General features: G+C 37.8%; 1 protein-coding gene across 4 annotated transcripts in view; it reads right to left on the minus strand.

Annotated features, from left to right (window-relative positions):
- The window catches only part of HACE1 (HECT domain and ankyrin repeat containing E3 ubiquitin protein ligase 1), a 110,951-nt gene extending 85,031 nt beyond the window's left edge, over positions 1 to 25,920 (minus strand). For all 4 annotated transcript variants that reach the window (XM_055329969.1, XM_055329968.1, XM_055329967.1 and 1 more), the window contains exons 1-5: positions 25,668 to 25,920; positions 17,951 to 18,005; positions 16,741 to 16,830; positions 15,855 to 15,959; positions 8,797 to 8,872 (exon numbers count right to left, since the gene is read on the minus strand). In XM_055329969.1, the coding sequence (XP_055185944.1) occupies positions 8,797 to 8,872; positions 15,855 to 15,959; positions 16,741 to 16,830; positions 17,951 to 18,005; positions 25,668 to 25,743 (402 nt within the window). In that variant the 5' untranslated portion in view covers positions 25,744 to 25,920. The remainder of the gene's footprint in view (positions 1 to 8,796; positions 8,873 to 15,854; positions 15,960 to 16,740; positions 16,831 to 17,950; positions 18,006 to 25,667) is intronic.
- Between the last annotated feature and the right edge of the window lie 343 nt (positions 25,921 to 26,263).

Consider the following 26,263-nt stretch of genomic DNA (forward strand, 5'->3'; position numbering starts at 1 on the left):
CATACTAAAGATTAAAATAAAAGCCCATATATTTCCTGTATTTTTCCTTTTTTTTTTTAATGGGGAAAAATATGCATCAAGATGTAGGTTATACCACCATGTACTTCAAAATCAAGCATTTCATGGATCATTACAGTTAAATATCCTAGACTTAGGACCACCAAATACTCCACTTCCTAGATGATTCTGGACTCTATGCATAGTTTGTCTCTAAAGGAAAGGTACTGGATACATTTCCTTCCCCAGAAACAAACATGAGTAAAAAAAGGTAATTAATACAATAGACATATTCTTTAATTCCTGTATTTTCCAAGTAACTCATGTATCATACATAAGTAATAATATAAAAGGAGAATAAAACATCTTAACTCTACCACTCAAAGATAATCAATGTTAAAACTTTGGACTATGCTATCCATGCATTTTTCAATTGACTTTTTTTCCATCAAAAAATACATCATGAAATTTGTTTTAGGATGGCAGCTTAAACACATGCATCAACTTCTGATTCTACCCCCAAACACCACAATGAAGAATACTTTTTCTTAAAAGAACAGACCCATTACAATAAAGAAAAAAAGAGACTATAATAGCAACAAGTTTTACAAGATAAAAGCTTTTGTCTGAATTGTCAGAACAGAAAGCTGAATCCTAAACTAGTAAGGTGATTCAGATCTCTGAAATCCTAAAACGCTCAAGAATCAGTGCACCTTGCATCTCTTGAAGTAGAGATGAACTAGTGGATTTAGACCCTTAAATCCCCAACCCTCCTCAATTCTTCCAGGCCAATGACTGCCCCTTCCCAATCTGAGAGACTACAAGAGGCTTGAAAACAATCTTTAGATAAGTGACACCAGGCACAATGAAGCAAGAATATCATATTGAAAAGGGAGATGAGGGGCATCTAGGTAGCTCAGTCAGTCAAGCGTCTGCTTTTAGCTCAGGTCATGATCGCAGGGTCCTGGGATCAAGCCCCACACTGGGCTCCCTGCTCAACAAGGAGCCTGCTTCTCCTTCTCGCTCTGCTTGCTGCTTTGCCTGCTTGTGCTCACTCACTCTGTCAAATAAATAAATAAAATATTTTTTAAAAAAATTAAAAAGGGAGATGAAGTGCAAGTTTATATATGATACTGAAATCCCAAACCGTTCTCCTCTACCTAGCATCCAGGATGCTAACACCCTCCTGGCAATTGTTAGAGCTTTCTCTGAGGAATCCAACCAGCTTGAGAATAAATGCCTGAAGAAACCGATATCAGGAAGGATCCTAAAGGCAATTGCCCAAGCAGATCACCCTACACTGAAGCCCATGATGAATAATCTTATTCATTCAAACAGAGCTTTCAAATAGCTTTTCCTAATTCCACCAAACATTTGACAAATGCATCTAGTCTGAAAGACCAAACAACAGCAACAACAAAAAGCAAATAGCAGAGAAGAAAAGGAACCATGAATATTCAAGAAAAAAGTTTCAAAAGAAAAAGCTATATATTGAATACTCTCAGAGAGAAAACATACAGACTGCATCCTTCAAACAAGAACAGGATATTATTTTTTAAAAAGACAATGAAAAACAAACTCCTGGAAATTAATACTGTGATAGAGACATGCAAACTCAAAAGAAGATTTAGAAGATAATATTGAGGAAGCCTTCCAGGAAGCACAAAAAAGACAAAGAAATGGAGAAGAGCAAGAGAAAAGGTGAGAAAATCAAAAGGTTAGCCCAACAGGTCCAATATCCAAATGAATGATTACATAATCAGACTCAAAACTCAAGTAATGCAAGTATCAACACAAGAATCAATACAAAGTATCAACAAATTTTCCTCCCATTAACTCTTTCTCAGTTAACTATTGGAAATGTGCTCCAGCAAAGTGACAGAATAGTTATCTACAAAGACAGACACAGAATCCACATAAAAAAGAACCCAAAACAAGAGAAAGGCAAAAGAAATCTCTAGGATGATGGTGAAGAGACATTCCAAACAACTGTGAAGGAGCCTACAAATCACCCAATCCATCTTAGAGAGGACAGAAGTCTCCATTAAAAGAGTCCTTCAAAATTAATCAAGAAGATGAAAGACAGTGAATATTTATCATGAGGATATAAACAAAGCTCAGAGAGAGCTTAGTAGAGAGCTTAGCTTAGAAAAGTTTTTTTTTTTAATTTTTAAGCTGCAGTTAACATAGAAACTGGAAAAGACGAAATTATCTCTACTTGATGACATGACTGTCTACATAGAAAACCCTAAGCAATCTACAAAAAAATTCCTAGAACTAATAAAAAGTAAGCTCAAGAAGGTCATAAGAATACATGATCAATACACAAAGAAAGGAATCCCATTTCTACATACTATCAGTGAACATGCAGAAACTGAAATTAAAAACATAGTATCATTTAGTATTGCTCCAAAGAAAATGAAACTTAGCTATACATATAAAACATGCACAGATCTCTATGAACAGTACAAGATGTAAAATTTCATTTATAAAAAGAAATCAAAGACCTAAATAAGTGGGGAGACATACTGTATTTACAGTAGTGAAGTCTATTCTCCTTAAACTGATCTATAGGTTTAATACAATTTCAGTAAATATCCAGCAAGGTTTGTTTGTCATAGTCAAGTTTATTCCATAAATTAGTTTATTCTATCTATAAAGTTCTGACAAAGAAAAAAAAAATTTCTGACAAAGAAACCAGAAGAGCTAGCACAATCCTGACATAGAAAAATAAAGTGGGAGGAATTACTCAACCACATACTAAGGCTTACTATTTAGTATATCTACACTAATCAAGACAGTGTGGTATAGGCAAAAGCCAGTGAAACAGAAATAAGAACCCATAAAAAGGTCCATATAAATATTCCCAATAGATTTTTGAGAAAGATGTGAAACCAATTTCATACAGAAAGGATAGTTTTTTTTTTTTTTAAGGATAGTCTTTTTAACAAACAGTGCTCAAGTAATTGGACTTGATGAGAAAAAAAAAATGAACCTGAAGCATCACATCTTACACAAATATTAGGTCACACAAATATTAGCTCAAAATAGATCATAGATTTAGATGTGAAATATAAGATTATAAAAATTTTGAGAAAATATTTGGAAAAAAATCTTTAAGATCTAGAGTTAGGCAGAGTTCTTAAATCTGATACCAAAAGCATAATCCACAAAAAGAAAAACTCGTATATTGGCCTTCATCAAAACTGAAACTTTTATACAGAAGATCCTGTTAAGAATTAAAAAGGCAAGCTAGAGAAAGTATTTGCACATCACATACCTTACAAAGGACTTCTATCTTCAGTATATAAAGAATCCCCACAGTTAAAAGTTAAAAGTAATCCAATTAAAAAATGGGCAAATGACATGAACCAACATTTCACATAGAAAGATACACAGATAGCAAAATTACTCAAAGAACACAAAAATACTAATTCAAAGAGATATGTGCATCCCAATGTTTATAGCAGCATTATCACAACAGCCAAACTATGGAAACAGCCCAAAAACCTGTACACTAATGTTTACATTTATAGCAGCTTTATTCAAGATAGCCCCAAACAGGAAATGACCCAAAGGTCCTTCAACAGGTAAACAGTTAAACAGTCACATCTACACCAAGGAATATCAGTCAGCAATATAAAGGAACAAACGACTGATACATGCAACAACCTAGGCCAATTTCCACAAAATATGAGGAACATACAAAAGCTAATCCTAAAAGGTTCCATACAATATCATTCTATTTACAGGACATTCTTAAAAAAGACATAATTTTAGAAATGGAGAATAGATTAGTTGGCTGCCAATGGTTAGGCATGCAGTGAAGAGGAGGAAAGGTGTGGTTACAAAAGAAGAGCAACACAAAAACATCTTTGCAGAGTTGGAAATGTTCAGAATATTGACTGTGGTAGTGGAGACATGGACCTACACAGGTAATAATACTGTACAGAACTTACTATACAGACACGCACACAAATAAAACCAGGTACAAATGAACAAGTAGAGGCGCCTGGGTGGCTCAGTCTATTAAGCGTCCGCCTCTGGCTCAGGTCATGATCTCAGGGTCCTGGGATCGAGGCCAGCGTCAGGCTTCCTGCTCAGTAGGGAGTCTGTCTCTCCCCCTCTCCATCTGTCTCTCCCTAGCTCGTGCTCTCTCTCCTCTCAAATACATAAAATCTTTAAAAATAAATAAATAGAAATAAACAAATAAAACTGGGGAAATCAGAACAAGACAAATTATAAATATCCTAGTCACGATATTATACTATCATTCTGTATAATGTTACCATTGAAGGAAATTGGGTAATATATATACAGGGCATTCCTCTGTATTCTTACAGGTATAAATGAATGTACAATAGTCTCAACTTTTTTTAGAATGTAATTATTAACTACATGAAAAATGCTATGTAAAGGAAAGTAACTATAGCAAACTACTTGGCCTATGAATAGTATGTATATAAACAAAAAATTAAAATACTGAAACATGATCTAATTAAAATTACAATTATATTTTTGGAAAGGTGTGAGGGAAATGTGCTTGTACATGATGGGATAAGGGGAAATGGAGCTGAAAAAGAGAGCAAATAACCTTATCTTCCATAAAGTCAACTGGTGATGCCTAAAACTGAAAAATCAAAAAATAATAGTAGCATGTTATTTAGATGTGAGGAAACAAAATTTTTACATACATTAAAATAGCTGAGAAGAGCTAATACAGAGTTAGAAGTTTATAGAGCCTGGGGAGCAAAGTCAAGAGAGTATTTCCTTTTCTGGGGGGAGTGTAACAATATAGATGTGTATTTATCTGAGGTATAACGTCATACAATTCACATCCCATACAATCCATCTATTTAAAGTACACACCTTAGTGGGTTTTGGTATATTCACAGTTGTCAATCATCTCCACAATCAATTATAGGACATTTTCATTTCCCCAGAAAGAAACCCAGTACCATTAGCAGTCACTGTCTATTTCCTCCCTTGTCCTGATACATGTCTCACCCTGATTTTGCAAATGGGTAAAATAAATTAACAACACCTTTAATATGTTTAACTGATTTTTGTTTTTGCTTTGTTCTTGTAAACCTGTTAGAGGCAATGAATTCTCTGACAGTAGTGGGTGGATGATAGAGGTAGCATAATCAAATATCCCATCACTCCTATTGCTTCACTTTTTTATAATTTTGCTGGGTTCAAAACAAACCAACTTAAGTCTAATTACCTCGCCCCTAACAGCAGTATGTACAAGGCAAGGCAAAGTCTACAAAATCCTGCCATGATTTTATGGTTTATGATGCTGAATGACAGAGCCTTGCAGACACCAATCCTTTGGCTTGTTCTTTTATTTGCCACTATCCCAGGCCATCCTTGACAATGTGCCTTAATAATATTCAGGATGGATGAGCATAAAATGTACTTTATTTAAAAAGTACTAGGACAGTGATTTTGAAGGTGAAGGTGGAAAGGGCAGGCTCTCTACTGCAGGATGTTCTTGAACATATCATCTGAGGAAAAAGCACATATAGAAGCTAAAGATCTGGAAACTGATCCCCATAACTATTCATGCCAAAGATCTTTGGGAAGTCTCCATGAATCCCAAGGTACCTGAACACCAGTTAAGCTCACCACTCTAATGTAACACACTCTCTTTCATCTCCAAGCCTTCACAAAATCTATTCTGTAGAGCCAAAATTCTCTTCCTCACCTCCTCTCCCAAGCCTACTACCACCACTTTCACCAGTCTAACTTCTGTTTGTCTTTCTGGCCTCAACTCATGTGATATGTCCCTGGGATACCACTTCCAATGCCCTAGGTGAGGATGTGAGCCCTGCAAGGACTTCCATAGCATCTCCTTCTCCTATCTTGATATTCATTACAGTATTACCACTGCCTGGTAATTTTCCAGTCTTCTAAAGAAAAATAAGATAAAAACATGGAGGGAGGCATATCATAAAAAACTCTTAATAGTAAAGAACAAACAAGAGGGTTACATGGGAGGATTGTCTAAATGGATGACGGGCTTTAAGGAGGGAACTTTTTTTGTAGGGGGCGCAGTAGGCAAAGGAGAGGAAGAAGCAGGCTCCCTGCTCAGGGATCCCATGGGATCATGACCTGAGCTGAAGGCAGATGCTCAACCAACTGAGCCACCCAAGAGCCCCTGAGGAAGGCACTTGTGATGAGCACTGGATGTTGTATGTAAGCAATGAATCACTAAGTTCTACTCCTGAAACCAATATCACATGAGATGTTAACTTGAACTTAAATAAAAACTTGGAAGGAAAAAAACAAACAAACTTTCCTGGAAGGAACAAACAAAATTCCTTAGAATTTTGGGGACAACAAGGACCAATCAGTCATATTCATGGCTCTATCCCACAACAACAAAGTGCTTAACACATAGTAGGTATTCAAGAAATTCCTGTTGAAAGAACAAATGAAGGAAGAAATATGAGGAGTCCTTTGTGAGGATAAGCAGCCTAGAATGCATGCAGTCAACAGTTCTCTCCTTTTGTAAGAAAAATCCTGGGGCTCCTGGCTCCTCACTCAAGGTTTCCTCCAACTCAGGAGCCAGTGGCTTTACTGTCCCACGTGTTTGGTGGCAATTACTCAGTTCTTCAGCAACACATTTTCACCATCCCACCTTCCTTCAGCTGATGGGGTCAATGGGCTCAGCTGCTGAATTAATCCCATCATGGTGGTCTGGGAGCAGGTGGAATCATGCTTTGTGGACACAACAGTTTTCAAGAGCAGGAGACACACTATACCAGTCAGGGCCATAGGAGAAAACACCAAGGTTGGTCCCAGGCAGAAAGAGTATAGAGACTATTTTTCTCTAACAAGCGTTGTAGAATATCTTGACTCTTTAAATATGTGCATTAATATTTTAGGTAAAAATTTGATTTTTAAAACTTTTCTACTCTACTTCCCTTAAAATTCAGGAGTGAAAGAGAAATTAGCAGATAAAAATGTATGTGGTTAAACAAATTATGTTAATATTGAACATCTTATCTTGCCTATACTAAAGAGTGTCCTAAGGACAGGTCTATGTAAATTCCAGTTTTATAATCCTCAGCAGTAGCTAAGCATATCAAGACTATAGTTTTTCTTTTTAGAGTCAGTGGCATTATCTTGTTAATTATATAACAAAATCTAGACTATCACAGGAATTGTGGATTCCAAATAATTATCATGACTGAGCTTATTCTTTATCTTTAGAAAGAATAAAGCAAATCTTAGGGAAGCTGTTTTTTAATGCTCTACCACCCTCTACCTTCCAAATGTTTTTAACAGAAAATCCTGAAAACTGACATGGTCTGTAAATAATACTCTTCTTTATCTACAAATTAAATGATTCAGAATCTATAAATACTACCAAAAAAGGTAAAAAAAAAAATTTTTTTTTCAAATCAAGAAACCAACTCAACTACAGAGAACACACTGATGGCTACCAAAGGGAATGAAGCTGGGGGGTGATGGGTGAAATAGATGAAGGAGATTAAGAGTACACTTATCATGATGAGCAATGAATAATGTATAGAATTGCAGAATTACTATAGAGTACACTTGAAACTAAGAAACACTGTATGCTAACTATACTGGAGTTAAAATTAAAAACTTAAAAAATTTTTTCAGGGATCCCTGGGTGGCGCAGTGGTTTGGCGCCTGCCTTTGGCCCAGGGCGCGATCCTGGAGACCCGGGATCGGATCCCATATCGGGCTCCCGGTGCATGGAGCCTGCTTCTCCCTCTGCCTGTGTCTCTGCCTCTCTCTCTCTCACTGTGTGCCTAACATAAATTAAAAAAAAAAAAAAAATTTTTCAGCTTGAGTTATAACTGACAAAATTGTAGAATATTTGAAGTATACAACATACTGATAGACACTGGAAAAGGATTCTCATCATCCACTCAATACATACCTCACCTCACAAACAGGAAGGTAGAAGTTAATATATAAAATTTGACATTCATTACAACTTCAAAACAATTTCTCAATAATCACAATTTATCTCTACTTCTAAAATGAATAATGCTCCATTAAATAATGACAATGATTAAAGTTTTTAGATTTCATGTACAGAACTGATGAATCACTATATTGTACATCAGAAACTGAAATAACACTATATATTAACTATACTAGAATTAAAATAAAAATAAACCAAACCAAACAAAAAATAATAAATAAATTTTTTAAAATGTGTGGATTTTAACAATCTTTTCAGAAAGGTCCCACACCACCTCCAAATAACATCTATATGGATCAAAAATATATTAACTTATTTTTGAACAAAAAGTGACACAGCAAAATGGATAAAAATACTAGGTTAGGTGAGATACAAGTCTGAAGGATACAGACCAAAATATTAACAGTGATTATCTCTGAGTGCAGAAGATACAGTGAGTGATCATTCCATTCATTACTTTTCCTTTCTGCCTAGCCATCCAATTTTCCTAAAATGTAACTATTAAAATAATTTTAAAGAATGTAATAAAAAATAGCTCTCCTTTAATGAACTCATAACACAGCAGAAATGCTCCTTAAAAATCCCCTGAAAGTCAGTGACAAAAGCTAGAGGAATAAGTCCTCAAAATAAATGAAAGGTCACAAACAAAAAAGAGAAAGGAAAAACACAGTGAAACCATAACTTCTCTTAATACAGCAGAGAACTATGCCCCAAATCTTTCTGCACAAAGAAGTAACTAGCAGAAACACTTGTACTGCCCTTTGCATTACTTCACCTTCAATATTATTTTCTAAGAAGTATTTTAAAACTCTCAAAGTCTTAGCACTTACTGCTGTAAGGCCTTCATTATTACAAATGTTGACATCAGCACTGTATTCTAATAATTTACTCATGCATTTCTTCTGCCTGAAAAGAAAAGAGACACAGATAACCGGTATGAGAAAAATAAGCAAATGACAATTATTTTACTGAAATACTGACTACAATCAACATTAGTTGCTGGCAAGTGTCCATCTGTAGGTTTTTAAACAAATGCTATAACATTTGAAATAAGATGAAAAATCATTTCTATAATTCAAAATAACAGGATAAAGAAAAGGTACAATGAGAGGTTTTCATGTCATTAAGACAAATTCATCATTCAAAATGCCAAGAAATTTCTAGTGTTGACTAAATACTTGAAATAGTAATCTTCCTTAGAAATATAAGACATGGGGCAGCCTGGGTGGCTCAGCAATTGAGCGCCGCCTTCAGCCCAGAGCAAGATCCTGGAGACCAGGGATCAGTCCCACATCGGGCTCCCTGCATGGAGCCTGCTTCTCCCTCTGCCTGTCTCTCTGCCTCTCTCTATCTCATGAATAAATAAAATCTTATAAAAAAAAAAAGAAAGAAATATAAAACATGGAACGCCTGGGTGGCTCAGCGGTAGAGCGCCTGCCTTGGGCCCAGGGTGTGATCCTGGAGTCCCGGGATCAAGTCTCACGTCAGGCTCCCTGCATGGAGCCTGCTTCTCTCTCTGCCTATGTCTCTCCCTGCCTTTCTCTCTCTCTCTCTCTGTCATGAGTAAATAAATAAAATTAAAAAAAAAGAAATATAAGACAATGTAAGTCAGGTGGAAGGGGAATGGATATAGCAAAATGTCTCAGTGCTGTAGTATCCTACATTCTTGATTGCAAAATACTTAAAAATTAATACTTAGATGAGTCGTAAAAACATAACTATAGAATTAATGAAGTGCATGTCTACCATCCTCCTACCCTATTTCATTTCTCTTTTTGATAATTTTTACTGCAGTAAAATACACAGAACATAAAATTTGTCATTTTAACCATTTTCAAGTGTACAGTTCAGTGGTATTAAGTACATTCATATTACTGTGCAAGCATTACCATCATCCATCCATAAAACTCTTTTCATCTTGCAAAACTGAAACTCTATACCCATTAAACAGTAATTTGCAATTTCCTCTCCCCTTGGCTTCTGGCAACCACCATTCTACTTTCTGTCTCTACAATTTATCTAAGTACCTCACAAAATTGGAATCTTACAGTGTTTATCCTTTTGTGATTGGCTTATTTCACTTAGCATAATGTCCTCAAGGTTCATCCATGTTGTAGCATACATCAGAATTTCCTTCCTTAAGGCTGAATAATATTCCATTATATATATATATATATATACATACCATTTTGCTTATCTATTCATATATCAATGGACACTTCTATTGCTTGTTTTAGTTATTGTGAATAATGCTGCTATGAATAAGGGTGTACAAATATTTCTTCAAGACCCTCCTTTCAATTTTATTGGGTATACACCAAGAAGGGGGATTGCTGGATCATACATTAATTCTATTTTCAATTTTTTGATGACCCATCAAAAATTGTTTTTCAGTGTACCATTTTACACTCCCACCAACAATGTGGAAGGGCTCCATTTTCTCTACATCCTTGCCAACACTTGTCGTTTTCTTCTACTTTTTGATAATACTAAAAAAAAAAAAAAAAGATAACCATACTAATGAGTGTGTGTTGGTATCTTGTTGTAGTTCTGATTTGCGTTTCCCTAATGATTATTTATATTGAGCATCTATTCATGTTCATATTGGCTATTTGTACATCATCTTTGGAGTAGTCTGTTCAAGTCCTTTGACTCCTTGTGAATTGCCTATCCATTTCATTGTGCTCACAATGTTTCCTTTTACGCTGATCCATTCCTACTCACTATTCAATATTCATTTCAATGTCTGCTTCATTAAATAATGAAAAATCATGCTTCAAAAACTGCAAGTGATACACACTATACATATATTTATGATATACATTTTACACACACACACACATATATACTTGACTATACTCAGTACTAAATTAAGGAAGCAAGATATAATCCATGGCATGAAGAAGTTCGTGATTTGGCTGAGTAAACAGTTATAAGTATAAAAAACATGTAACAGTGTATATGTAATAACAAATTATGTACTGTGTGGTACATATAGTATATATACAGTATTAATATACGGGCATACTACATATATAGTACTGTATATAACATATACAAGAATAGATAGCATATATTACTATTTACTCAATTAGATCACAAAATTCTTCATGCCATGAATTGTGTATTTCTTTAATAAACTCAGTACTGAGCATAGTTAGCTGCTCTCAATAAAACTTTATTGACTATTAATTATTCTATTTTTTAAGTTAACAGCTAAAATTTTTAATAACTGAATAAATCTTTTTAAAAGAGAACAAATTACTTTTCTAGCTTTGGGTTTTGTATCCGAAATGAAATTAAACATCATCTAAAATCAGCATAATAAGAAAAGAAAGAAAAAGTTCTGAGTAAACATTTACAAAGCTTATCTAATACACTGTTCTGAAAACTTTAGAATATAAACCTTCAATAATCCTGAGACAACAGACCAGACAGCCCTATTAAAATGAATACATTGTTTAAGATATGTATGTGTGTGCCTTTATCCGTATTGCTGGATTTCAAAAACCTCTTTAAAAGCTGTCTTAGGCCACTGGCCTATTGCCAAAATAAACACTCCGTTGGGAATGCGCCAAGGAATAGTCCTAGAGGGGTACTTGGGGAGGTTGCTGAGGTAAAGCAACAATCTGTAATGCTCCTCATCCCAAAAATGAACTGCAAAAGACAGTGGTATGAGAGAAATATATCGTTTTTTATCATTTAACAATCATTATTGCTACTCTTTCAAAATTTTATTTATTTGACAGAGGGAGAAAGAGAGAGAGCACCAGTAGGCAGAGTGGCAGGCAGAAGCAAAGGGAGAGGGAGAAAGCAGGCTCCCCACTGAGCAGAGAACCCAACACAGCGCTCGAGCCCAAGACCCTGGGATCATGACCTGGGCTGAAGGCAGATGCTTAACCGACGGAGCCACCCAGGCGCCCCACATTATTGCTACTTTAGAGAATCTCACTCTGTCAAAACAATCTAAATGGGCACTATTTTGCCAAGATTTAGAGCTAAAATATTAACACATGGGCTCCACCCTTTATGAGGTCACAATCTAGCCCAAAAAAATAAAGAAAAAAATCATGTTTCAAATTTGACCAACATGCAGCCAGCCTAAGAATACATAACAATTGTAAAGTCTTCTCTTCTAACAATCTCATTTAATCATGAGAAACACTAGATCCTCCTGTACAGGAAGCAACTATTTTCCTGCCCAGATATTGCAACAATTATAGGAAGCTTATGGTAACCCAAATGACACAGGAGCAAATCATCCTAGTGCTCTGTGGTAGCTTAATGGGTCTTCTACTGGAAAGGAGGGCAATTCAGTACCAATGCAACCCAGCACTAATGGTTAGAGAGAGGAATGCTAAAGCAGGCCAAGAGAATTACACTACTCATCTAACAATAACTGAGGAACAAAAAACTACCAAAAACTCATGGACAAGCAAAAGGGGCAGAACTCCCCCTATGACTTTTGCTTCCCTCTAGACAAATCTGAACTCATAAAAAATTAAAATAAAAAGCTACTTCTGAAAACATCAGAAGCTACAGGAAGTAATATGTACTCAAAACCACTCAGCAAACATTTATGGAGCAACTCTAAGTTGTACAAGGCACCCAATAATAAAAACTAAAATAGTCAAGTATTGAATATCAATATTAATCTTTACAGAAACAGAAAGGTATCCAAATTGGATGTTATGTTAGAGTTACAAACTCTTTTTATTCCTTTTCTCTTCATTGACTTACCATGTGATCAAGTGATTTCGGTCATATTTCTTCATCTTTAAATGTAACGGTCTCCAACTTAAACATTCTCACATCCCCCACCCAAAGAAAGATAAATGTGTAAGGTGACAGTGATGGATAGCAAATGAAAGGAATCCTTTCACAATGTATATAGGTCTATCAAATCATAATGATGTACACTTTAAAAATCTTACAATTTTGTTGGTTTACCTCAACAAAGCTACGAAAAAAAAAAAAGTTATGATCTCCTAAATGACTTAAGTCTCTGACCAAAATGGCAGTAGGCATTTTACCCCAGCTGTACACTGATCCCTCCTTTCACTTATAGTTGCTGAGATAGAGTACTAAGGTATTTTTCTATGTGTAATTTTTTGAAAAAGCTTTGTCACTATCCTACCAATACTTGGGATAATGTATCCAGATTGGAGATCAATTCAGAAAGGAAGGGAATTCGACCAAATCTAGGACTTTGGGTATAACACCCTACAAACATAACCAGTGTGCTCATTATTATAAAAAAGTTGTTTAATCAGCATGTTGTTACCTTGTTACCTATCAGAACAGTTCACATGCTAAATCAAGAACTGGATCAGACCAGACAGGGTCAAAGGAGTATGCCTTCCTCTTTCCAACCTAGATATCACTAGGATTCTTATGCTTTTGGCTCCACTTTAATCCTTTTATGCAAAAATTTGGTCTCAGAATGACACAGTGCACAATTTTAGCCCCATAACTATCTCAGGTAGGCATCTATCTCAACTACCTAGAATTCTGTTCTGTGAACAGAACAGTTCACATGCTAAATCAAGAACTGGATCAGACCAGTCAGGGTCAAAGGAGTATGCCTTCCTCTGTCCAACCTAGATATCACTAGGATTCTTATGCTTTTGGCTCCACTTTAATCCTCTTATGCAAAAATTTGGTCTCAGAATGACACAGTGCACAATTTTAGCCCCATAACTATCTCAGGTAGGCATCTATCTCAACTACCTAGAATTCCAAGTCAAACAGGAAACAAAAGTATCTTCAAAAGTAATAAAAAAAAAAGGGGGGGGGGTCGCCTGGGTGGCTCAGTTGGTTAAGTGTGTGCCTTCAGCTCAGGTCATGTTCTCAGGGTCCTGGGATTGAGCCTCATATCTGGCTTCCTGTACAGCAGGGAGTCTGCTTTTCCCATTCCCTCTGGCATGCTGCCCCCCTCCCCCAGCTCATGTACACACACACACCCTCTCCCTCAAATAAATAAAATCTTAAAAAAGAGTAATCAAAAAAGAGACACATGGGAATCAACTAAATAAATAAAATCTTAAAAAGAGTAATTCAAAAAAGAGACACATAGGAATATACCTTTTTTTTGAGGGGGGGGGGTAGAGGCAAAGGAAGAGGGAGAAAGCGAATCTTAAGCACAGGCAAAGGAAGAGGGAGAAAGCGAATCTTAAGCACACTCCATGCCCAGCACAGAGCATGACACAGCCCTGGATCTCAACCCTGAGACCATGACCTGAGCCAAAATCAAGAGTTGGAAGCTTAACCAACTGAGCCACCCAGGTACCCCAGGAATATGCTTCTATATGGAAGTTTTATAAGCATTTGAAACATATTTATAAATATAAGTTCTTCAAGCCCTGAGTCAAAAACTATTTTTTCATTTTAAACAGAATTCCAGCAATTTGGTATGGTTTCTCAGTCCAACAGAATTTTTTTTAATATGTATTTATTTGAGAGAGAAAGAGAGAGCACATGAGCGCAAGAGCAGGGGGAGGTACAGAGGGGGAAAAAGAGAGAATCTCAAGCAGACTCCCCACTGAGCTCAGAGCCCAATGTGGGGCTCAAAACCAGGACTCTGTGATCACAATCTGAGCTGAAATCAAGAGTCAAGATGCTTAACCGACTGAGCCACCCAGGCGCCCCTCAGTTCAACGGAATCTTAAGACATAAAAATAGTGGTAAGTAGAGGCAGACACAGAGATGTAACATCTGAAATTCTCAAAAAAAAAAAAAAAAGGGAGAAAGAAAGTCTTAAGAAGTGTAGTAGGGTATAAAATAGCATACAATGGGGGTGCCTGGGAGGTTCAGTAGGTTAAACATCTGATTCTTGGTTTCGGCTCAGGTCAACATCTCAGGCTCCTGAGACAGAGCCCCATGTCATCGGGCCCCATGTTCAACAGGAAATCTGCTTGAGATTCTCTCCCTCTGCCCCTGCCTGCCACTCTCTCAAGCGCTCTTTCTTTCTCTCTCAAATGAATAAATCTTAAAAAAAAAAAACAGCAAACAATAACATGAAGATGTTCATAAAGATGACCAGAGCAATCAAAAAAAAGGCAAAAATATATTTACATTTTGGAAATACTTTTATAAGGGGGAAAAAATTTTTTTTTTTTTTAAAATGTTTTTGTTTTTTTTTAAGATTTTTTTTATTTTTATTTATTTATGATAGGCACACAGTGAGAGAGAGAGAGGCAGAGACACAGGCAGAGGGAGAAGCAGGCTCCATGCACCGGGAGCCCGACGTGGGATTCGATCCCGGGTCTCCAGGATCGCGCCCTGGGCCAAAGGCAGGCGCCAAACCGCTGCGCCACCCAGGGATCCCAGGGGGAAAAAATTTACTAAGAAAATTCAAAAGGAAGGGTAGTAAACAAATTATTTATTTAGAAAACCTCATGTCATAATTAAAAGGAAAAATAAGTTTTGGCACTGAAAGGAGTAAGCTACTCTTATTTAGAAAGCTTACTATAGTATAGCTCATTCTCAAAGTCATAAATAAGCTGGGTATAATATATTCACTGTCTTTAATTCCATTAATAAAGTTAACTGAAAAGCAATGTGGAAAATAAGACCAGGAATTAGATGAGGAAAAAAAAATGAGCAGGAAAAAGAACACCAAAACAAAGAGGTAACAATGATACTTCTCAGAAAAAAAGTATCATTATGATACAAGTAAAACAAACTTAAACAAGTATATTTTCAAGAAAAAAATATTAGTAAACAATTAAATAAATATGACAATTATTTCAAAATTGAATGTAATGACCCACAAATTTCTTCCCAAGGCAAATATTGGTCAAAAAAATCACCAATCAAGAGTGCCTTGAATACCGTCAGTCATCACTGATACTACAACTTAAGCTACTCAAGAAGACAAAATATTTACCCATTTCTAGCTGCCAAATGAAGGGGTGTACATCCTGAAATATCTTGATAGTTAGGATTTGCTCCTTTCTTTAATAGCAGGACCAAGCATTCCACCGATCCACAACTAAAACAATATTAAAAACAGTTTACATACATTCAACAAACAGCCACAGTTGAAATACCTTAATTAAAAAAAACAAAAAAGCTCTACTAAACATATTATTTTTGAGGTCCATTATTAATCTACAATTTGATTTAACTTCTGTCACAAATAGCATATTCCAAAAAAAAAAAAAAATAGCATATTCCTCTACTTTCAAGAAGGTACATTCTACTATGAAAGCTATGAAGTATTTGAGATGTTCATATAAAGTATTAATACATAAAGAAACCACATAGTACTCTCAATCCTTTGGCTTTACAGAAGCCAAATTTATTATGAAAAATTAATTTTAACATATATCTAAATCCTGAAAGGAAGTTAGATATCAACTAATTGATTAAGTACATACTGAGAGATTATGGGTAAAAATCATTCTCACACCTAACTAAAATATATAAAGCCAATGGCTTCATGTGCAGTTAACGTGTAAAATTTCATACTGGTAGGATAAAAGAAAAATTTCAGTGAATGTACCCTTTATTAAGTACATCCAGGAAAGACAAACCTACTGATCTGATCTAGAGCAAGTTAAAAGAGTAGATGTGAGACTTGAATCTGATCGCAAGGTTAACAATATCTAGAGAAAGGATGCAAACACAGCACACTATGCTCTCAACAGAATAATGAACCATTCAGCAGTCTGTTCTCATCTATTCCCATACCTCTTGTGGGACAACACTGGCCCAAAGCCTACTGATCACTGTGCTAGAACAGATTTTAATTCAAAAATCTTTCTTCTTACTTTGCTGCAATGTGAAGCAAGCTTCTTTTCACACGTCCAAATGCATAATTGACATCAAATTTTGAATTTGATAGTAGCTCAGAAACAGACCTAAGCCAAAAGAAAATTAATGAGTCAATACATTAAAAAAAGTTTTTAAAAACACAGTAACTCAAGTCTATATCCCTTTAGTTACTCTAACCAATGATCCAAAAAGTTCTGTCCCACATCAACCAAAAAACAAAGCACTATTTTCTGAGCACAGCATGGTAGCCAGCACAGTTTCATCCAAAAAACAACTGCACTGACCTATAAACTGATGTTAAAGGTTTCCTCATCTGCTGATCTATATTATCATCTGCTCTGAAGATACTTAAGTTGGCTTCAGTTCTCCCTAGGTTCTTGAGGAACAAAGAGAGTTGGGATGGTTGCTCCCCCTGCAAAAAGTATAGCCTACGTATATTAATTTCGGCCAAATAAGAAAAGCAGATTTAAACATGTTTTAGTTGTATCACACAGGAAGTTTAAAGCAAAAAATTACTTATATTTTAAACTTGTTTCAAAATAGATTCCTTGTCACTTTCTTATTATACCAACTACCCACTGGCTAACCACAGCGGAGCAGCCTGCTACAAGTATAAACATCTCATCATCCAGCCAGATAACTGTATCGCATATGCACCCTGTAAAAAAAGTGTCCACACTACATCAATAAAAAGAACATCAAAATAGAACATTAGGGAAGTAAGCTGTCCATCAGCCGCAACCTTTTGCAATAAATCATCAGTGACCAACAAAATACCTGACTTAATATCTGATAATTCATTAGAAAATCTCTTACCAAAGAATTTTACAATTGATATGGATCTTGGAAAACGTTGGCTTTTATTTCACAGGCAGTAAACTATAAGAGAGGTTAAATAATGTGTCCCAGGACAACATCTGTGTCCAAACTGTGTGTGTGTTTGTGTGTGTATATGTATGTGTACACAACATAGATAAATGTACTTCTCTTGGGTTTTGGTGTTTTGTTTTGTTTTTTGAGGAGTCCTTTTATTCGTTTCTTTTTTTAAAAGTAGGCTCCCTATGGAGCCTAACACAGGGCTTGAACTCACAACCCTGAGATCAAGATCTGACCTGAAAACAAGAGTCTGCACACTTAACTGAGCCACCCAGGCACCCCTGTCCTGTATATTTATACAAAGAGTATAAATTCGAAATAGACACTTACCTGTGTTGATCAGCCATAACCATTGGCATTAATGTATAAACAGCAGTTTCATTATCTGAGTAAAAAACAAAAAACAAAAACTAAACAAAAAACAGAAAAATATTTAATTTGTCCTATTTTTTCCCAAAGGGCAATACTTAAAACCACCTTAGAGTTTTCCTAATTTCATATAAAAGATGAGAAGAGGTGGAAGGAGATTAAAGATAGTGCAGGATACCAGAGATACTGCAAAATTTGCAGCAATGCAGAATTTCCTATCCTAATGCTAGGTTGCTTTACATCATCACCAAAGTGCTTAGCTTCCGGATTTGATGGGGAAAATGAGAGGCCTGATATTTTCTGTAGCTTTAACAACAGAAATTTCTTTTACTTCCAGAAGAGTGTTTATCAACTTCATGATTTATCAGGCTTACATGTAGTTTTGGGGAATTTTTAAGTATATGGGCATAATAGATATATATGGTAAAATAATTTTAAAACCTTAAATATACATAGTACTTGCTTCTTGCCAATATTATAACAAAGGAAGTTATTTTAGAAACTTTTATGGAACAGCATTAAAGTCTTAGTTTTCCCTGTTACTTTACACTATTAACATTGTAACTTATATCTTTTATAGAATTCACAGATATATGATCTAAAAGAAAAGGGTAAAAGTCAACAATATCTATGAAATGAGACTATACTTATGTAAATTCAGCTTTGTTTGGATTTGTTTTTATAGGTTACTAACGATCATTTCTCAATTCAATGCATTTTAGAGGTTTATGATCTTTTATAGGTCATTTACAGAGAAGTAACTCTGATACTCTTAAAACATTAGTGCCAATGCTAAAATTAAAGTCTCAGGAAGAAAAAGAGTATTTGCATAGCATCAAAGTATCTCCCCAAAATACTGACCACAGTGGAGAAACCAGCAGATCTCCTTCATCAATTGATAAAGGGTAACATCACCAGATGTAATACACACTGATATCATGTAATATCATGTGACCTCTGATATGATCCACATAGCACAGCACATCATGAAAAAACATCAGACAAACCCAAATTAAGGGAAATTTCACAAAATGCCCGAGCAGTCCCCTTAAAAAGTCTCAAGGCCATGAAATACAAGAAAAGACTGAAGAACCATTACAGTTTGGGGAGGGTAAAGAAACAGGGTCAACTAAATGAAACGTGATGTTATCAACTGGATGCTAAAATAGAAAAAGGACATTAGTGAGAAAACTTGTGAGATTCTAATAAAGCCTGTAATGCAGTTAATAGTATTACACCAATGTTAATTCCTTAGTTTTGATAACCGTACTATGGTTATGCAAGATGGGAAAATTATGGGAAGTCGGGAGAAGGATGCATGGGAATTCTATACTATTTACGCAACTTTTCTGTAAGTCTTAAATTACTTAAAAATAAAAAGTTTTAACAAAAGAAGATAAAAGGGTAATTGTTATCGTTAAAAGAGTCTTAAGAGATGATCAACCAAGTATAAGGTGTGGACTTTGGGTACTGATCCAACTGTAAGAGGATGTTTCTGAGAGACAAAAGCTCCGTAGGGAGTGGGTATTTGATGATAATAAAAATTACTGTCATTTGTGTTGGCTCCAACAATAGTATTGTAATTATGTTTGAAAAAAGCAGTTTACATATTCTGAAATACAAACTGAAGAAATATATAACAGAGAGAAGGAAAAAAGTTATCACCATTTCTTCAAGTTTGTTCATTATTTCACTATTTGTAAGTATATCCATGAAAAGCAATTTAGTCCTAGTCATGACTATATACAAGTTCAGCATGCAGACACAACTCTTTCACTACAAAACAAAAACTCTCCCCAAAAAAATCCTAGTCCTCACAGCCCACATGTTTAAATCATTATCTGAAAGGCATTTCTCTAAACACTTTATGTGTATCATCTTTTTTATCCTCACAATCACCTTATAAAAGTAGGTACTATTACTATCCCCATTTTATAAATGAAAAAACTGAGCACTAAGTAACAAGCTGCACAATAGTGGCATTAAGTGGTTAAGCTTGAATTCAAATGTGGCTGATCCCAGGGCCCACACAATAAAAATCTTACAGTGCACTACATAAAGTAACCAAAAGGTTTATAATACCATACTTAGTCCTTTATATGCAGTACACTCTAACTTGTTTTATTCTCTTCTATTTCTTTTTTTCTTTTTTTTTTTTTTTTTTTAATGCTGACTACAATAAATTGTTCTCATTAACTACCAGTGAGTTACCACCAGGAGTTGAAAAATACTGCACTAAGCCTCCCTGGGCATGGCAACATTCTTTATCTCTCATATGATACACACCTCATTAAACATCTGAACTTCCAAACCATGACAATTTCATTAAGTTGCTCCATAATAAACAAAGTCATAAAAAGGAAGTACCCTTATTTTTAATTTAAACTTATAAATCGAGTTAGTACATAATTTTAAATGAGCAAAAGTTTTATAAGGTTCACATGGGTTTTATTTATAGGGTGTTTATTTAGACAAAATTTAGATATAGATCTCCCTTTTTTTAAAGATTTTATTTATTCATGAGAGACCCAGAGAGGGGCAGAGACATAGGCAGAGGGAGAAGTAGGTTCCCTGCGGGGAGCCTGATGAGGGACTGGATCCCAGGATCCCCAGGATCCCATCCTGAGCTAAAGGCAGATGCTCAACCGCTGAGCCACCCAGGTGTCCCTAGATCTCACTTTTTTAAGTCACATATAACTTTGTAAAAACATAGCTCACATATACTAAATGGTATGAGGAAATAAATATAACCATAACTATGATGCTAAAAGGAGACTATTCAGGAAACAGTATATTATGGAAGAATAGAATAAAATTTGTTGTCACCTGCTTCCTTCTCCACACTCAGGAAGACACCTTAAGAACTAGGTATATAATTGAAGTTCTCAGAGTGATAAAAAATGTTTAATCTCTCACTTTTTCAGATTTTCAGTGTTGCCCACTTTTGATTAGTTGATGAAGTTCCAGAACTCTACAACTAAAAGGAAAACTTTAAACAAGGAGCTTTGATTCATTATATTATATACTATTTCTCTTTAAACCATCAAATGGGAGCAATTTTTTTAAAAAAAACCTAATCAGCATTCAAACATATGCTAATATGGGCTCAAGTTCTATTATTTTACAAAACAAGCTACATTTACCGTTAAAATCAGTAACTTAACACTACTTTTTCCACATAATTGACAATATAAACCAATTTTTTAAATCCCATTAAAAGTCACATCCCACAGCAATTCGGCAGTGTGGCAGGATACAAAATCAATGTCCAGAAATCAGTGGCATTTCTATACACTGACAATGAGACTGCAGAAAGAGAAATTAAGGAGTCAATCCCACTCACAATTGCATCCAAAAGCATAAGATACCTAGGAATAAACCTAACCAAAGAAGTAAAGAATCTATACCCTAAAAGCTATAAAACACTTCTGAAAGAAATTGAGGAAGACACAAAGAGATGGAAAAGTATTCCATGCTCATGGATTGGCAGAATTAATATTGTGAAAATGTCAATGTTACCCAGGGCAATTTACACATTTAATGCAATCCCTATCAAAATACCATGGACTTTCTTCAAAGAGTTGGAACAAATCACCTTAAGATTTGTGTGGAATCAGAAAAGACCCCGAATAGCTAGGGGAATTTTAAAAAAGAAAACCATATCTGGGGGCATCACAATGCCAGATTTCAGGTGGTACCAGAAAGCTGTGGTCATCAAGACAGTGTGGTTCTGGCACAAAAACAGACACGTAGATCAATGGAACAGAATAGAGAATCCAGAAGTGGACCCTCAACTCTATGGTCAACTAATATTTGACAAAGCAGGAAAAACTATCTACTGAAAAAAGACAGTCTCTTCAATAAATGGTGCTGGGAAAATTGGACATCCACATGCAGAAGAATGAAACTAGACCACTCTCTTACACCATACACAAAGATAAACTCAAAATGGATGAAAGATCTAAATGTGAGACAAGAATCCATCAGAATCCTAGAGGAGAACACAGGCAACACCCTTTTTGAACCTGGCCACAGTAACTTCTTGCAAGATACATCCATAAAGGGATCCCTGGGTGGCTAAGCGGTTGAGTGCCTGCCTTCCGCCCAGGGTGTGATCCTGGAGTCCCGGGATTGAGTCCCACATCAGGTTCCCTTGCATGGAGCCTGCTTCTCCCTCTGCTTGTGTCTCTGCCTCTGTCTCTCATGAATAAATAAATAAAATCTTAAAAAAAAAAAAAAAGGATACATCTATAAAGGCAAAGGAAACAAAAACAAAAATGAATTATTGGGACTTAATCAAGATAAAAAGCTTCTGCACAGCAAAAGAAACAGCCAACCAAAGAAACACGAATGTGTTCTACCAGAATCCAATCCAGTAAATCAAATCTGAGGTTTAATCCTATGCAACAAGTTAATTTTAGAATAAAAGCTGATTAAATAACATTCTAATGTGTTCCAATTAGATGATAATCACTGAATTATAACATGGCAAAATAAATATCTCATTATGTTCTAAATTTAGAGAGACCTCAGAATTTCCGTGCAGTCTTTAAAATGAAAGCACAACAAGCTGGAGTTTTATAGCTAGATTTTTTTTATAACACATATACATACATACATACTTGAAAGAGCCAATCTCAAAGAATTCAGAAAGAAAGATCCATCAGAATTAGGGACAGGGATGCCTGGGTGGTTCAGTGGTTGAGTGTCAGCCTTTAGCTAAGGGTGTGATCCTGGGGGTCCTAAGATTGAGTCCCACATCGGGCTCCCTGTGGGGAGACTGCGTCTCCCTCAGCCTGTCTCTGCCTCTGTGTGTCTCAAGAATGAATAAATAGAATCTTAAAAAAAAAAAAAATTAGGGACAAAGACAAGATGAGCAAATCCATTATAATGAAAGAAAAACAAAGGGAAGCAAAATGCCACTTTTGCCTAGCGATGTGGGAAAATGTTTCATTTTTATTTACTACTCTAGTTTCTGGAGACTCTCAAGACTGTTGGTGGAACTTTCTAATAAGTAGAAAGGCCGATACTCAGAGCTTTAAAAATGTTGACCTAATTAGATCTATAATTCTTCTTCCACTTATTAATCCTAAAGAAAAACTTAGAAGACTAAGTCTTAAAAACTACAAAGCTGCTCCTCATAAAATCTATTATCAAAAAAAAAAAAAAAATCAAGTCCAGTATTTGTTACATTATCGTATGAAATGCTGCAAGGTCATCTGGCATATTTAAAGATATTTTTTTAAAAGTGATGTTTTCTGGGCAGCCCCGGTGGCTCCGCGGGTTTGCGGGTGCCTTCAGCCCAGGGTGTGACCCTCCCTGGAGACCAGGGATCGAGTCCCACGTCGGGGTCCCTGCATGGAGCCTGCTTCACCCTCTGCCTGTGTCTCTGCCTCTCTCTCTCTCCTCTGTTTCTCATGAATAAATAAATAAAATCTTTAAAAAAATAAAAAAATAAAAGTAATGTTTTCTAAAAGCAAAATAAAAAACTATATGCAGTATGATCTTAATTTGGTAGACAAAGAGAAAAAATAGACATAAAATACTAACACCTGTGTATTACTGAATGATAGAAAAACAGATTTCTAAATTTTTCTTTCTTCCTGAAATTTTCTACAATGAAAATATATATTTTTAGGACCAGGAAACATTATCAAAGTCTTCTAAATCATATTTGTGTAAAAAATAGTGGGATTTGGGATCCCTGGGTGGCGCAGCGGTTTGGTGCCTGCCTTTGGCCCAGGGCGCGATCCTGGAGACCCGGGATCGAATCCCACATCGGGCTCCCGGTGCATGGAGCCTGCTTCTCCCTCTGCCTGTGTCTCTGCCTCTCTCTCTCTCTCTGTGACTATCGTAAATAAATAAATAAAAAAAAAACCTTTAAAAAAAAAATAGTGGGATTTAAACTAAGCAACACAACTGCCAAGTCAATGAAACTGCGTGCTGTGGTCTTCACCAACCTACACCCACAATTTGTGGAAAACGAGTGAGGCCAGCATGCACCAAACGGACTCAAACATAAAAACTGCAAAGAAAATATTGAAAGCAGACATTCAAGCTGCAAGTCCAGTTACTAAAATCACTATTTTCGGTCAACTACTTCACACCAGCAGAGCACCAAGGAGAAAATCACTTTTCAGAAAGTCACACAAACCATCCCTGTTCTTAATCTGAAGTAGAGACCAGGGGGTAAATTTTTCATGAAAATTATCCCCAAAGTTCCCAGTCCCACATTTATTTGATGACTCTCTCCCAAGGCCTCCTATAACCTGCAAATCACCTCTCCAGCGGCAGTTCAAAGAAAGTTTTGAAGAATGAAGGGCAGTCCCGGTGGCTCAGTGGTTTAGCGCCGCCTTGGGCCCAGGGCGTGATCCTGGAGACCCGGGATCGAGTCCCGCATGGAGCCTGCTTCTCCCTCTGCCTGTGTGTGTCTCTTTCTGTGTCTCTCACAGAATAAATAAAATCTTAAAAAAAAAAAAAAAAAAAAAAGATACACTAACACAATGTATTAAAAAAATCAGCAGCCATAACCCGCGAACCCTTCTGTCACTGGGCCTTCAGAACCAAAGGGCGGCACTGCCGTGTCCCGCTGCCACTCGCACGGGGGGATTTCGTGAGGCTGCGAACAAAAACGGCTTCCTCACCTCCTTCTAGAGCTGGTGCCTTCTCTAGCCCGTTCTAAAGAAACCCTGGCACGATGGACTATAATCCCTCAGCTGCAGGGATCATGCCTGGTTCCTTTGTGGAAGGTCCCCAACCTGCACTTCCGCCTGACGAATCCATGAGGCATGAAGGCAGGCCGGCACCGTTTCAAAGCGTGTATGCGCGGACGCACCCACACACACCCCCCACCCCAGTACTGGACGAGTACATACTTGACACCCTTTTAATCGATCTATTCATCGTCAAAATACCAGAACACGGGGACCCGGGGTGGCTCAGCGGTTGAGCGCCTCCCTTCGGCTCGGGTCGTGACCCCGGAGACCGGGAATCCAGTCCTGTGTCGGGCTCCCTGCGCGGAGCCTGCTTCTCCCTCTGCCTGTGTCTCTGCCTCTCTTTCTCTCTCTCTCTCTCTGTGTGTGTCTCTCATGAAAAAATAAATAAAACCCTTAAAGATATAATAAAATAAACATTTCTTTGGGCAGCCCGGGTGGCCCAGCGGTTGAGCGTCTGCCTTCAGCCCGGGGCGTGACCCCGGAGACCCGGGATCGAGTCCCACGTCGGGCTCCCTGCGCGGAGCCTGCTTCTCCCTCTGTCTCTGTGTCTCTCATGAATAAATAAATAAAATTAAGTATATACATATATATATATATCAAAACACAATAATGCTCTGCATTTCCGAAAAGAAAAGAAAGGCTTAATTCCCACTCTGCAGCTTAAACTTCGAAAAAAAAAAAAAAAATGTGTTTCGGTGAACGTCCGGACCCCGGGCTAGCGACGACCGTCAAGTGCCCCACAGCCGGGGTGTTCTCCGACTCCGGGTCCGGGCCACCCGACTGGTATCCGCCTTGTCCCTTCGCCAAACCGCACGGCGCCCGTGGGGAGACGCTTCTCCCGCCCGCAGGCCCGCAGGCCCGGAACGGCCGCGAGCTCCCCGCGAGGACGCGGAAGGCGCGCGTCCCCCGCGCGGGGCAGCCGCCCCCGGCCCCGGCCCCGCCCCCGCCCCCGCCCCGCTCACCGTCCGGCAGCTCCACGGTGCGCGCGCGGCGCAGCGAGCGCGTCAGGCGGTTGAGCTGCTCCATCGCTCTCTCCATCCTCGGCGCGCCCTCCGCGCCCACCCCGCCGCGCCGGCGGCCTCCGCGCCCAGCGCCCTACATCCCGCCCCGGGCCGGCTCGGCGGCCGGAGGCACGGGCTCGCCCCGCCTAACGCCCGGGGCTGCGCGGAGGACCGGGCACTGCCGGACCGGCCACTGACGGGCCACTCGCCGCCGCCGCCGCCGCCGCCCGCGCGCTTCCTGCCGCCTTCGCCGCCGCCGCCGCCGCCGCTTCCCTCCCGCTTCGCACGGCCTTCTGGGAACTGTAGTCCAGAGCCCGCCCACCCGCGCGCCGGAGGCGGAGCCACGCTGGGTGCGCGGACGCCGGGGAGAGAGCGGAGCGCGGGAGGCGAGGCCGGGACCCCGCGAGCCCCCGAGTTCCTGGCGAGGCTCGCGGTGCCCTCCAGGGTTGCAGACGAGCAGCTTCCTCCAGTTCTCTCCCCCTCCTGTACAGCCGATTGGGCTTTTGCGCAGTTGTTCTTCGAATCCATCCTTCCCCTTCCCCACCCTAGGCGGGGTG

The sequence above is a fragment of the Nyctereutes procyonoides genome, unplaced genomic scaffold, assembly GCF_905146905.1.
Source record: "Nyctereutes procyonoides isolate TBG_1078 unplaced genomic scaffold, NYPRO_anot_genome, whole genome shotgun sequence".
NCBI lineage: Eukaryota > Metazoa > Chordata > Mammalia > Carnivora > Canidae > Nyctereutes > Nyctereutes procyonoides.